Source organism: Molothrus ater, chromosome 1 (assembly GCF_012460135.2).
Source record: "Molothrus ater isolate BHLD 08-10-18 breed brown headed cowbird chromosome 1, BPBGC_Mater_1.1, whole genome shotgun sequence".
In the NCBI taxonomy this organism is placed as follows: domain Eukaryota; kingdom Metazoa; phylum Chordata; class Aves; order Passeriformes; family Icteridae; genus Molothrus; species Molothrus ater.
In genome coordinates, this window is record NC_050478.2 from 47888476 (window position 1) to 47903361 (window position 14886).

The 14886-nt window shown below is 40.5% G+C and overlaps 1 protein-coding gene across 4 annotated transcripts in view; it reads right to left on the reverse strand.

Moving 5' to 3' along the window:
• Positions 1–397: 397 nt before the first annotated feature.
• The window catches only part of ELMO1 (engulfment and cell motility 1), a 303484-nt gene continuing 288995 nt past the window's right edge, over positions 398–14886 (reverse strand). For all 4 annotated transcript variants that reach the window (XM_036403051.2, XM_036403059.2, XM_036403067.2 and 1 more), the window contains 3 exons: positions 11821–11903; positions 6232–6309; positions 398–1725 (listed from right to left, as the gene is read on the reverse strand). In XM_036403051.2, coding sequence (XP_036258944.1) covers positions 1525–1725; positions 6232–6309; positions 11821–11903 — 362 coding nt within the window. In that variant the 3' untranslated portion in view covers positions 398–1524. The remainder of the gene's footprint in view (positions 1726–6231; positions 6310–11820; positions 11904–14886) is intronic.

Sequence of the window (14886 nt, forward strand, 5' to 3'; positions counted from 1 at the left end):
TGAGGATAGAGGGAATCCATCCTGCAAAGCTCAAACCTTCCTAATACCAATTTGCTGCAGCCATAAACACTCTCAATGGAGAAAATGGAAATACAGCAAAAAAAAAAGCTGCCCCAGCAAAACACAGGAAAGGCAGCAGCCTTGAACTGACCATGAGCACATCAGTATGCTTGGATTTTGGATTTCACAAGGGCCCTTCTCACAGGAAGGCTCATGTAACCATGGCAATGGAGATCTCTGGATGCATTTCATCCTTGTCACCACTAACAAACAAGTAAGTTAAATCAGATGCAGATAAAAAAAATCTTCCCACTCCTCTTTTTACTAAACAGTTCAGAATTCCTAGGAACCATAAGGAATAAAAGACAACTTCAGAAGAAAAACAAAGTCCCAGGAATCATCACAACTCAGATTTTTATTCAACAGTGAAGTTGAAGGGAATGGTGTTTTTTTCCCTCCAGGGCAAATGTTCCAAATGGAAATTAAGTAAAAATATTGTTCCCCAAAAGTACTCACAATGAAATTAGTTTTCATTAAATATATTTGTTTGGCAAAATAAAATAAAAAATTAGAACCCGTACAAAAAAAATCCCTTGCAAATTTCTAACACTGTAGCAATGACAACGATGTAAACCTGGATGTTTGGCAGTTGTAATTAATTTGTGAAACTTACTGTTGAACTTTGGACCAAGGAAATAAAAATCACTTCAAATAGCAACAAGCCAATTTCGGAGGCAACTGAGGCTTAGGGAACGCTACAGGAATGGGACACACTAGTGGCTTCATACACGGTTTGTGCGAGTGATCTGCTAGTGTGGGGCTATTGTAAGAGCTGGGAGGAAAAGAAGTTAAAAGCTGTTGCAGCATTGCAGCGTATGGTACAGCAAAAACCTGCAGACTTTCCATCCTGCGAGCCGATCAGTTGGGTGAAGGCTGGAGGCAAGAGCTGAGATGACGGTGGAGAGAATGATGACAGTGACAGATGGTGCAAGCACTGGGAAGCAGTTAACCAATTTCATCATCACATTGGATTCAGTGGTGAGCAGACTCTTGTGAGTGTCTGGGGAAATCTTCTGCTTACAGTAGCTGCTTTTGCTCCCTACCTCCCTCCTCCTTCCAGTTAAAGCCTCTGCCCTGCCAAGTGGGTTTCACAGGCATGCAGTTTGATAACAACGTCCTTTAGTTAAGAATGTCTATTCCAGTATTAAAAATGTAAAAAAAGTCCTCAGGAGGGTTGCTTCTTAGTGGCAGTCTTTGCCTTAAGCAAGGCCAATGGCCTGCAATTACAAGTTAATTAAAGCAATGTGGATTTGGATGAGCAATGGGGAAGATGGGAATGGGGAAGGAAGGGATGCAGGGAACAGGGAGGAATGCAAGTGTTTCTACATCCCTCCCCAAAGCCAAAATACAAGGTGCAAAAGTGGGTTTCTTTTTTTCCTCACACTCTTCTTTTTTTTTTTTTTTTTTTAATATCTCTCCAGTTATAATGTATTTCCAGTTTCAGAGCAAGTTTCAGTGACTGCCTCAGTTACAGTCATAAACAAAGTCGTAGTTGCTGGGCTCCTTTGGGATAGGTGGGGGAGCATCTGGGATTTGTATATTTTCCAAGTCAAGGAGGCGTAGCTTTATCTCCATGCTGAGCAGCGTGTCCAGGTCATTCCGTGTTAGGTCACTCAACATATCCTTCCCAAGGAGGGCGTTCAAACCATCGGTCCATACACAATACTGCACAGGAAAAGGATAAAAACTCTCATTAATAGACTTTTCATGCACAAACTCCTTGTCTGGTCTGGTCCTCTACAGTTACTGCTCCCATGGGGACTTACAAAGAGACCTAACATTAGGCTGATGCATTTTATCAGCTCAGATCTTGAGGAAGGCTTTCACTGGGCTGCTCAGAAAATGGAAAAACATTCCAATAAATGGGACAAAATGACAGTGTATAGTTGTTTGACAATTTGGCATCTCCTACAAACTTCTTGGTGAATGTTCTTCTGCAATTATTGGAGAATGAAACAATAACTTAGGACAATCAACCTCTGGAGAAATCTCCTTCACTTGTCTCATTCTCCTCCCCCCAGTACCTATTAAAAAAGTTTGATTATCTTACACTAACTAAACTTTTAATTCTAAGACAGTTAAGTTAGGTGAACTAAATCCCACCCCCAAATCCTTCTTGACTCTTAGTGTAAAAATTCTGTACTATCTGCTTTTATCATTGTTTGCTTTTCTATACATGAAGCTGTTAGAATTGATAGTCTCATATAACTATGCCTACTTTACCACTATTTTACATAAAATAACACATTGTGAAAACTACAGTCAGTTAATGCTATGTCCTTCATGAAAATTAAATGCCAAGCTGCTTGGGTATAATACTAAATCCTTCAAATGCTGAACTGGCCTCTAAAACCTTTTCCTTACTGTTAGCTTTTTCCTAACAGGAGATGCCATCTTTCCCAACAGCTGACAGCTTGTGATAAACGTGGGCTGAATAACCATTTAAAATCAGCAACAAATTCAAGGGAGATTGGTGATCTAGAGTCAACTTCTATTGAATAAGTCACTTTCATTTATTACTACAAGCCATTTATTCAACTATGAACAAAAGTACTCAAATGCTGTCATCTAAAAATAAAGATTTCAATCATGAACTTGTGTCCTAGTTTGCAGGAGAAAAATTAAATTAACTGTAACTGCATTTTTATGTTACAAATACTTCTGCTGGATTTCATGCCAAAAAAAGGGTTTTAAATTTAGCTGACCATTTGCTACATGATGCCGCCGAGTTTAAAGATAGCCATGGCTGACTTCATCCCACAGCAGAAATGAGGATTATTTTTAAGGAAGAGAGAGAAGCCCCCCTCTTCATGCAGAAAAAGGGCATCTTTCAAAAATAGGATGGGTTAGCACACTTCAGCATCCAAAGTGAAATCCAACCCACTTAAATCAGAAACAAAACAGTAGCAGAGGGAGCTTTTTCACCCAGGGTGTGGGCAAGCCAAGCCCCAGCTTTAATATGAGATCAGCTATATAGAAGAGACTTTAGAGTTCAGGTTGTCCTGTTGACAAGTACTAAATAAACAACTTAGCCTGCCTATTCTAGGCTGTCAAAGTGTGCCACTGAAGACTTTTAAAGCATGCAATTTTTTTGGAGTGAATGCAGAATATCAGGAAAAGAAAGAAGCTATTCTAGAAAAATAATTCTATTTGAACAGACTATAAAATCTTCTGTGATTTACTTGAAATCTTTCTCTAGGAGAGTTTTCCCTGAATTCATTATGAAGAAAGGAACAGAAAAGCAAAAGGCTCTGCTCAGGTTACAGGGGAGCAGAGAAACTTCTCAACAGATGCAGCCCCTGACGTAAATAGTCCATCACCTGCGCAGTGAGTGCGGCCAGCTCTTTCTCTGGGGAGGAGTCCCAGAGAGCCAGAAAGCAGAACTGCAGTTCTCTCCTCTTCCAGATATAACTCATTCAGGGCCCACAGAAACCAAATTCTGGCCACAATTCTGATGAGTGCAATGGCCTGGAAAAGGGGCTTCCTCTCTAATCTCCATATTGGCAAATGCACCTAATTAAACTCCTGCACATGTTGAGGAGAGAGACATCCTAATGAGATGGTGGAAAAACAGAGGCATTCATTCAGAAGCTTTTTTCTTTTTAATATGCAAAAGAGAATAAGAATCACTGAAAAATTAATTTACGAGATTCATTTTCATAAAACTCCAATGAAACCTAATTATGGCCTCCCTCATCAGTTTCTCTGTCAAAAATCATGGATAAGATTAATCCACCTTTTTTTTGCTGTGTAGTTGAAACCAGTTATTAGTATTTAAATGAAAAACAAATACAATGGAGTGATCTCATAGTACTGAATCCTCTGGCTAGCAGTAAGCTCCAACAGATGGCTAAGGGAATTCACAAACTTAAGTGTCCTAGAATGAGGTCCAAATCTCAATGATACTGGTTCAGTAATGAGATTTTATCAAAGAATTACTTTGGGAGACAAGAACTAGAAAGGTTGCACAGGCTTCATCCATCTGGATGCAGCCCTGAGCAACCTGGTCTGAGCTCATTGCTGACCTGCTTTGAGCAGGAGGTTGGACTCAGGACACCTTCAGGGTTCCTTGCAGCCAAAATTATCCTAAGAGCCTCGTTCAATGTTTCTTTTTAGGACACGTTCAACTCCCACATTTCAGCCTCACTCTACAATCACGAGGGCTGCACAAGTATTTAAAAAAAGCCCTGCAAGTCTGACCTGAAATTGTCATGTACCAACATCATTCCTGCTGCTTCGCACAAAGCTTTCAGAATCTTGAGATGTCACCACAAACTGACAATGCTGCTAAACTAGCACTTCTATCAACAGGCACCCCAACTACTTTGATGAAGAGTCACAGGCTTCACAACATGCTACTTCCCTTTCCTTGTGGGTGCTTCCTCTGAACACTTGTACTTTTCACTTTAATCACAACTCACTCTTCTGCAGGCCATGGAAAAATACAGAGGATATGAGATGTCCTTTTAAAAACTTTCATTTGGGAACTGTCAAGTGGCAGCAGAGACTGTTGCCTCTGGCCATTTTTTTGATCATATTAATTTTGTTTCAAAGAAGCTGCACAATACCAAAAAGAGATGTGAAGATAAAAGGTGTGTTAACGCAATCATGAGCAATTGGGTTAGTGCATCTCACTGCTACTGCCTGTCAGTGGGATGCAACAGCAGCTTTTGAACATTTGGACCATTAAAATCCACTTTTAGCTATAGGCTGTATTTGAGATACAGTGGCTGAAAAAATTGTTGGTTTTCATGACCATTTGCACTTCTAAGCTGAAACAGTCTAGAATTCAGTTTCTGGAGAAGTTATATCAGAAATCCTCAAACACGTTCAGTTCAGAGGATGACAACAACCATGTGTTGCTTAGAACTACAGCTCTAGTGGCACAGTGTGCCTGGGATACTACTGGTCTTTTCTCTTACATGAAAACTGATCAGCAAATACTTCTCTGGAATGAACATTCTTGAAAATGACACTCAGATGTTAATCCACAGGAGACCCAAATGGGCATAACTGTATCTCCTCTCCTAAAATTAACATTTAGTTGAAGGTTTTAGTCCAGAACAACAAATGTTGAAGTGGCATAGCTAATACACTTCACTTGTAAAGCAATTTCACACACTTTAACACTACAGTATAATTCAATTTAAAGCGATCTTCTTCATCGTCTTAGAACAGGATCCTGAACTGAGACCAAATGTAATATCTAAAAATAAGTGTGCAAATGAAACATAACTCTTTTGCTTTAGAAACAAGAAGGATTTTTTAAAAAATGTAGTGCATTCTGCTAAGCCTTTACTTGAAATTTCTTTGAGAGAAACACATCCAATGATTCAACACAATTAAGGTAAATTAATCCCATCACATTCCAGAAGGTGATGATGTCTTCTATTTCCTTGTGGCTTTTACTAAGAGAAGGGAGCAGGGAAGGGGCTATCCTTGCTATTGGTATTTACATTGTCTTTATACAAGTGAAAGCTGTTGCAAAACACTCTCCTGTGGAGATGGAATGAATACAGGGAGCCTTCTATGATCACCTGTCATGAATGGTCTTAAGAAATGTGAAAATAAGGAAAAGGGGATATGCCATTCTGGACAGCACAAGTCTGTGGCTGAAATTGAGACCCAGTTATGGTATAACCACCCCTGACCTATGCTCCTAGCATAGTCAAAATGAACTGCGGCTGGCAGTGATTCTTTGAAAACTTGGCTGTACAAATTCTCAGTGTTGAAAGTTCACACTTCAACAAAGTTCACACTTTCAGCAAAATTCTCTAGTGTCTGAAGTACAGTAGACCACAAGAAATCAAGAAATGGTGAGCGAGGTCTGTAGAACTTCTGCCCAAGCTCTCTTATTTCTCTTTCTTACTGCTCGTATTTCGGGAGGACTTAGAAATACTGGTCTGTAATTTGGAGCTTCATGAGCTCTGTAATGTAGGAATACAAAACATGTTTCTTCTGTGCCTCAGATATGCAAGAAAATTGCAGAAGGTCTCATTCCTGTACTAATCCCTTGAATTTGTCAGTTTGTTCTGAGATGTGACACACTGATTTAGATGGACCTATACCCTGGGCCAAGATGACCATTCTTATGTTCTTATAAAGACATCTGGTGCCTTAAAGCAGCCAAGATAACTTCAAATAAATTTCTGTACTCTGAATATGACTTACCTCATGCTTGTCTGGAGCAATGAAATTCAACTGGCCACTTGAGTCATACAATATAGAGAAAGCAAGCTCTAGCACCTCCTGGAACAACACAAAGAAACACATATTAATGCTGCATGAGAGAGGCATCTGTACATTCAGGTCTGTCTTTCTTTCCTATCCATTATTACCCAAAATAAGTTGAAAAATAAGTTTATGGTAGTCTCCTGTCTGGCCAAAACTGCAGCAGTACCAGACCACTGCAAGAGACAGGCACAGCAAGAAAACCACCATGGTTGCTTCAGTCAAAACAAACTCACTCACCTCAGAGCTTACTGTGGCCCACTGGGTCGTGAATTCTTTTAGCATTTCAGCTTAAATTTGAGCTAGGCAATGGTGAGGACTAAAATCAATATAATGAATAATTGTACACTTGCAAGAAACTCTTCATGAAGGCTCACAGTTTTTTTCACTTTGTATAGATTAAACTCACAAAGTTCTGCAAGGTTTGACTCCTTGTGTTAAAAATCTTGTCAGGACAATGAATATCCTGGTATATACTTATGTTCTTTTCACTGCTGGAAATATATTAAATTATTCACTCTCAGGAGATTTCTGTAATTTTGTTTCCATCTGAACCAGAATCGCCAGCCTCAGTCAAGCCAAACGATGCCAGTTACCTAAAGACCCAAAGGAATTTCAGGAAAGGAAAAAGCAATCATCTTCTTGTCCCCTAAGCACTGAAGCTGGAATTGTAAAAGATACCAAGGAGAATTCATAAAGTGCTGACCTTTCCTAAAAGTCACCTGGAGTTAAATTCCAATGGGGAAACCCAGGCAATCTGAATAAACACTGCTCTTTCAGTGGCCAGCAGTGAGCATGCAATATTGTCCTAAATGTCGCCATAGTATGGTTTCTGCCTGCATCACTCCAAGTGCCAGAACAAGGATCTCACAGTCTGCAAGCCTGGCTGTATGGATATATTAACTGTGGAAAAGAGACCCAGCTACGCAGCAGAGTGCTGACTTGTAACTATGATCTGAATCACATGTCCTGTTCTTTTAGCTTCTTGGCTTCCTCAGCCCTGTCACACTGATGCCTTTTGCTGACTCTCAGCTGACAGCAGTCCCTGCACAGCCAGCGGTGAAAGGAGAACGACTTCCTAAATTCGCAACACTAAGTTTTAAAATGGAAGAATTGACTCTGGGGGCTGCAGCATAAACATTGTTCTAGATTGTTACGCCTGAGCTCCTGGTCTGAGACAGACATAGTATATTTGGATTTCTGTAAGGGCTTTTTTGGTTTTGACGTTGTATGATTAAGAGCAGAGTCTGAACCATAAAACTTGCAAGCCTTACGGATAATCTTGGATAATAAGAGATCAGGCTTCTCATGGGAAATGTTCCTGTTTTCCTTAAGTTTAGTTACTAGGTTTGACTTGATGTATTGCCAAGGCTACAGGAGACAAAGCTATGTTAAATCCTCATTGTGTTGAATCTCCATGGAGGCTGCAAGTGCAAACAGTGCTGGTGCACTCAGCAAACCAATGGCTCAGGCTCACATGGCCCTTTTGTTTTGTAGGCATGTCTCTCAGCCACACCTTATTAAGAGTGATGTCCCTCATTAGAGAAAAAAATCTACCTCTGCCCACATGAACCTGGCATTATCTTCTCCCACGGTGTTCTAAATTACTGACAGAATACGCCAAGTAATGCCCCTGAGGTTGTAGCTCTGAAAAAAGGGCTTGTACTGTTATACTGTGATGTTCCTGAATTTCATGAAGGTCAACAATCCCACAGGCCTGACCTCTGTAATTTTTTCCTTTGGGAAACTCCCAATGAATACACTTTCTTCTTCACCTCAAAGAGAGAAAAAAGAGGAAAAAAATTTCTGCTTGGAAGAAGAATGTGTCAGGATGTCAAGGGTTTAGTCATTTCCAGTCAGGCAGAGAATGAGAAGGGACTACATTAAGGTCACCAAGCTTCTCTTTCTGTGGAAAAGTGTTGTTTTGGCAGCCCTGGCTGCAGGTCAGCTTCTTTGCTGGCTGCCCTGGACTCTAAAGGCTTGGAATTACAACTTCCAGGTGCCAGCATCTCTGTTGCATTATGCACAGCAAACTGTCAAGGAAAATGGAAGCCAAAGGAGCTGGAGCTGCCAGCTGGCCCTCCACTGACAGTGGTCTCAGTGGTTGAGCTGGCTGACTTGTCAGGGACCCCCACCTGGCTTTGTTACAGTCCCATCAATGACAAGGAGGAGCTGGCAATTCTTAAATGAGAACTGGTCAGTCTTTATCATCCATCTGTAGTTTTCTCTTCTTCTCTCTGTCCTACTTAACCTTTCTCACTGTAATTTTTCACTCAAGCTTTTTCCACTTGTTTCTCTATCCCTCTGGTCCTGTTTATTTCACATTCCCTCCAACCTGTTCCTTCCTTCTTTGTTTTGCTTTCCTCCTCCTGCACCTCAAGTTGCTGAACTCACTCCCTTGGTACTCCTAGCTCCTTCCACATGTCAGACCTCTGCTCTTCCCCAGATGCTTCTCAAAGGTAGCAGCACTGGGACCCACAGTGTGCCTCTCTTCTGAGCTGAGCTGAAAACAGAACAAGAGACTGCAACAGCAGGCCAATGCTTCCCACTCCTTGGATTCAGCTCTGTGGGGGAAGCTGTCATAGGTGGTATGAAGGGAAGGTTGCTCTTCCATGCCCAGAGGTTCCTTCTCCCCCAGTCTCCAGTGGTCCCCAACACAGGCCAGAAGCAAGCTATTTTTCATGAACAGGCACTTTGGGTGCCTAGGGTGAAGTGATCCCATGCAGCTAGAATGGCCTCACTACTTTCTGCCTTCTCTGTCTTCAACATGCTCAAAACACCCATGTCTTTACTGAAGGCTGAGGCCTGGCCATGTTGAGTTTGCTTGCCAGGGTCAGAAGATCTGCCTCAAAGAACTCTCTAGACAGGCAGCAGTGGGGAACTTGTTCAACCAAAGGAGAAAAAAAGAGAAGAGAAGAGAAGAGAAGAGAAGAGAAGAGAAGAGAAGAGAAGAGAAGAGAAGAGAAGAGAAGAGAAGAGAAGAGAAGAGAAGAGAAGAGAAGAGAAGAGAAGAGAAGAGGAGAAGCTTCATTTATCAGAGATGAACCATTTTAGCTGACTAAAAAGGCACAAAGCCTGACACCTGCCACATCAGCAGATAAAGGGTAATAGGAGAACACTTCAAAATATCTGGCCGTGTTTTTTTTTTCTAAATCTTCTGTCATGCTTTATTTTGAAGGCTGCAAAATCTGATGTATTTCATTTCCTTGAAAATAATTGGTACTGCTTGGGAGTCAGAAATTAGGATTTAAAAATTAAACATAATTTAAAAACACAAGCAAGACAAAACACAATGGATTCAGATCTGGTCCCGTCACATCTTTCCGGCTTCATATGCATGCAAATTCCAATTCAGTTTAACTCTTATTTCTTTCTAAATTATCCTGCTGAGAGAACAATGGCCATGTGCTGGCAAATGAAAGGATGCGGAAGCCTTTGTTATGGACATGTTGCCAATTCCAGCTATGCTCATAGCATGGCATTCTGCCATTCAATTTTCTTTTCTGCCAATGAATAAAATTGAGGTGGACGTTATATATGTACAAAGAAAGCTCAGAATGAAAAGGCCTCTTAAAAATATATCACTGATTGTGAAATTCAGAAAGTGAAAGGTTTCATACACCAAATTCAGCTGAATTGCATTCTGTGTCTGCCTTTTTATAAATTTTAATTGCCTAACCCATATATAACCTGATATGCTGCAAACAACATGTTATTCCTATGTCAGTTAAATAGTTGCAATATTGTGCCTGACAGTTTGATCGGGACGACAGATTAATTACAAAATTCTGTGTGTCTCAGGGGAAGAAACAAGGAATTGAGGAAATAAAAAAAAAACCAAACCCACCAAACCAAACCTCTGCACCACATCAGAAACAGTAAAACCATCAAAATTGCCATTGTCTGGGTCACAAATAGAATGCCTCCAGCCACGGATGCAGCCATGCCGCCTATGAATTCCAGATCTTCACATTCTCAGCCAGAAATTTCATACCAGTCCAAAGCAATTTTACCTAAGGAAATGGGGCAATGCTGAGAGCTGAGGACAAACTGATCTGCAGCATTCCTATTTAGCATTAAATACTATCTAGACATTACTGCGCCATAACGATGACACATTTCCATCACTGCCACCCACTGCTTTCCATCTTTCCCTTTTGTGTGGACATATGAGTGCTAAGGCAAGGAAGAGCTAAAAATATTTTATATGCATCATATAAATGTTCCAGCCAAATGTGTTGATGGTTCAGCTGTAACATGAGGTAGGAGTTATACGTAATCTATTGTACTCATGTGTGTGTGTTTGTGCCCTGATTCAGAAAATCAACAAGGAAAAATACTCCTGGGATTTTTTTTCCTCACTTGACTTTTTCCTTTCCTATCATGTAAAGCCAATGTTGAAAGGAGAGCAACTTCTCTGTAAGAAAACAAATACAAGAAATACTCAGGATGCTTTGCCCACCTGTGCACAGTTAAGGAAAGAGGAGTTGCAGCTGTGAAGGTGCAACTAGTTGTGTGATGTAGCTTTGACAGGGCCTTCTCAATTTTTATGGCTCCCATCAGAACTGCTTTTTCATTTTTATCTCCTTGAAGCAGGAACTCTTAACTTCACTATTTTGTCCATCAAAATCTCCTGGTCTGACTCAAAAATTTCTCAGTATCAGGTAATTAGAAATTCTGATTCAAAACCTGTGATCTGGCTCCCAGATCTCTCAGGGTGCTGTTCTAGGTCAGACTAAGCACCATTAGAATCTCATTGCTTCTTGTAAAGTGAGAGAGACAACCTGATAGAAAATTTATGAACATACCTCATAGAATATGGTATTCAGCACTAACAATGCCAGACATTGCTAGTAACTCCATTTCTTCTTGATGTGGTGACAATTCTTACTAGCAAAAACTCTGCAAGATTCTGGCACTGTACAGTTTTAGTACTACTGTCAGCTTACAGTTCTTGCTTTGAAACTGAAAGGTAGTATAAATCTAATTTAAGCTGAATATTGTCTCCTACACATTTTTTCCCAAATGAACTGCTAAGCACATCCTTATATGCCTCCTTAATTGCCCAGGATTTACCTTACAGCCGTTTGTTGGCAGTCGTTTTTCTACCTGATTGGACCTGCAGGTATCATCAGCTGGACATTAATTGCAATTTTGGCATGTGTTCACTGAATGTGGCTTCATCAGAGAACACAGCTGGAGCAAACTAGTTATTTATCAGACACAATATAGGAGTAGGCACCCACAGCCATTGCTGCTTTGCTTTAGAGACAGAGAACATCACTACTAAAGACAATTCCCGTTGTGCCCTGGGCGTATCTCAATGCACATCTACCATGAAATATGAGTACAGAAGGCTAAGCTGTCCCAATAACTTAACTCAAATGGTCTGAGGTGGAAACAAAGGGTATACATACATGGAAATGTTGCAGGCTGGAAAGAAAAATACCTGTGTTACTTCAGGGAAGGTCAAGTTGACAAGCTTTGCATTCTGCACAGTATGTGTTCATAAGAATTTGAGAACCATACCTTGTTTTGTTTAAGAGCTCCTTTCTCCTTCATATGTGGGCAGTCTTTCCCAGTCACAACAGCTTTTATATCTGCCACTGGCACTGCATTAAAAAGAAAGAAAATCAAACCTCAGAAAATTAGTTAGAAGCAAGGTATGTAAAAGCTACAGAGTCTAAAAAGAAGCAAGGCTAATGTGTTAAAATTGCCATGTCCTTTGCCATTTCCAGCCTTTTGTAAGAAAGAAAACTGGAAGAAAACAACCAACACAGGAACTAGTGAGTCTTGCCAAAATTTCAGGCATCTGGATAAAAGTCTGAAAATGCTTTTTCTTGCCTATTTAGACTACCTTGGGTAAGACTGTTTCATATAAAGGCATACCTGTGCCTGCACACTATGTGTACTCATGAATCTCAAAACCATATAATTTTCTTCTTTGTTAATATAATGTGCCTGCTCTGTTGTTACTCTTTCCTAGGCATCCAGGTAAAGTCTCTGCTGGAGAGAGGATGCCGGGCAAGTTGGACCCTTCACTCAGTGCTGTTTTCCTTCTTTTAAAAGCCTGTAGGAATTTTTTAAAATAGTTTCCTAATTTACTCCCATCAGCAGTTTAGTTGCTTTCTGGTACTAGCAGGAATAAGGAATACTAAGGCTTATAATGAGCCATTCCAATTGCTTTAAAATGTGATCAGAAATGACTTGGGGGAAAAGAAAGGTAAGAAAAAATATTGGAATCTGCTGCCACTCAGAGTCACAGAGTGAGGTCACTAAAGCAGAAAGATAAATTTCTGTGAGTTTCAAGCGGAAGTCCATTTTCCAAAGGTAATTACATTATGGAGAATCTATATGCTCTACAATACAATATGGTCCCTGAGTGACAGTTTCTACGATCTATAAATAATCCATTATCCTTGGGGCTACAGAAAAGTATCTTATATATAGAACAGGATAGTAATATGAAAACCTGTTACTGCCCAGTTCTTTAGAAACTCTAATGGAAATAGTGAAGAGGAGAAATGCATTTACTCTTCTACTGGGCCCAGCAGCACCATATATTTCATGACAGATTACCTCAGCACTATGCCAAATGGATGGCATAGGATGTAAAAGACATTCTTAAAGTATTTGCTTTGCATGGAAAACTGAAAAGAAAGGAAATAATTTGACTCTTCACTACTCAACTTCTGCCTTTAGTCTCAGAATTTTATGCTGTGGGTCTGCTGACTTTTTATGCCTCTGACAGTCCCATTATGGAGAAGAAGAGATATGGTTTTAGAGAGGAGAGAGTGAGCTAGGATAAACTGGGAAATTAAGGAGGTATTTGACTGCAACTAAGGTAGAAAAGTCTTCTTAAGAAAAAAGAGTTCCTGCCACTTTTTGAAGAGGCCCAGAAAAACAATTTCTCTGTTTGCATAAGATAAGGTTTTCTGAGGTCAGACCTCTCAGCCAAGAAAGCTTTTCTCCAGGTTTCATACACTTGATCCGTGTGGTCTGGAATACAGTTACTATGGGAGATCACAGACTGATGTGACATCCTAATCTTTATTTATCTGGAACTTGGCTTATGCATTACTTTAGAAAAATAGAATCAAAGACTTCAGGTGTCAGAAGTTGACTACAAGATACTGGAGGGCGTGAGCACAGATGTGATGTGCTCACAATGGATAAAGCCTTGAGAAGGAGGGCAGCTGTTTTCTGTCCCAGCTGGAGTCTGCATTGCTTGTTAACTCTGCCAGCCTGAAGATAGGGGTGACATTCACAGAAGTGGAAAGGTTAAAAACCCACACATTTATTTTTGGGGATAGAGACTAATTATTCAGGCTTGGCAAGGAATACACAAAATTCTTGATGCTGCTTCTCTTGATTCTGTTTTCTTACCCACCTAACCTCTCTTATCTGTGGACCTGGCTCCAAATGCTGACAAGTTGATCATCATATTCAAACTTTAAGAATTCAAAAATCAGTAAGTCTGTCTAGAGAAAACCAGAATATTTATGAAAGTATTCTGTAAATTGCCCAAGCCAGTTTGGCCTGATACATTTCAAACAATAGTGCCACTTTATAATCTTGTAACTTGCAATATTCTCAGCTTTGTTTAATGAAACTCCATCTAACATGGGTAGCACTATGGTAAATCTTGTCTCATTCATAGCCTGAAAACCTGAGTCACTGATGAAATAACCACCTCTTTCTGAAACTGCACTGGTATCTACTCTGCCAGCAGCCAAGCTGAGGCAACCGTGTGGGTCTGGCACAATGGTTTCTAAAGTAGAAGCCTTCGTGGGATCCTGACATTCCTGAGTAGGTTCAAGAGCCTACAGAAAATGCAAGTGCCAGATGATGCTCACAGTCAGGGTCAGGGGTTTGTGCATGGAAGAGTGCTCCAAGCAAACAAATCTGGGAGCTGCTGCTCTTGTAACTGTGCCTGCAGTTCAAGTGTGACTTTCATTCTTCTGTCACTCTGACACTACTGTAACATTCTGTGGCTATTTCTCTAAGCCTTGTCCACAAAAACAGTCTCTTTCTGTGCCAATGCAGCAATGTGAGGCCCTGTCCTACATTCTGCCAAGACTGCACTAAGACTGTGAACATCCTTGAGGCAATCTGTAAGGCAAGGAAAACAAGAGAATGTGACTGCAAACTGTCAGGGCTCCAGCATCACACAGGCTTTTCTTCTTTCCCCTCTCAGACTGCATCGGGGAGCACTTGGACATTTTAAAAGGTGCTGCCTGGAGACAGGTTAGGGGAGGAAATTTCACATCATTCCCCAATTTTCAGGCTGGAAAATTTCAAACTTCTGAAAAATTAGTCCTTCTGCCATTCCATGAAAGAAGTGGAACTACCAGCTGAAACACCTATATAAGCATGTCTAATTTGATAACGCCAAGGATTTTCAAAAAAGAACAAAAAGAAATTATTCCTTATTCAATGCTGGATTTCTTGCAGTCACCTCTCAAGTGACAGAACTATACTCATTATTTCCACTATCATAAAAAAGCTTTCCTGGATTACAGGTTAAACCCCTACAACTCGTGTCGAAGAACAAAGGAGAAATCACCACAGTTAGATGGTTCTGAAGAGCTCCAA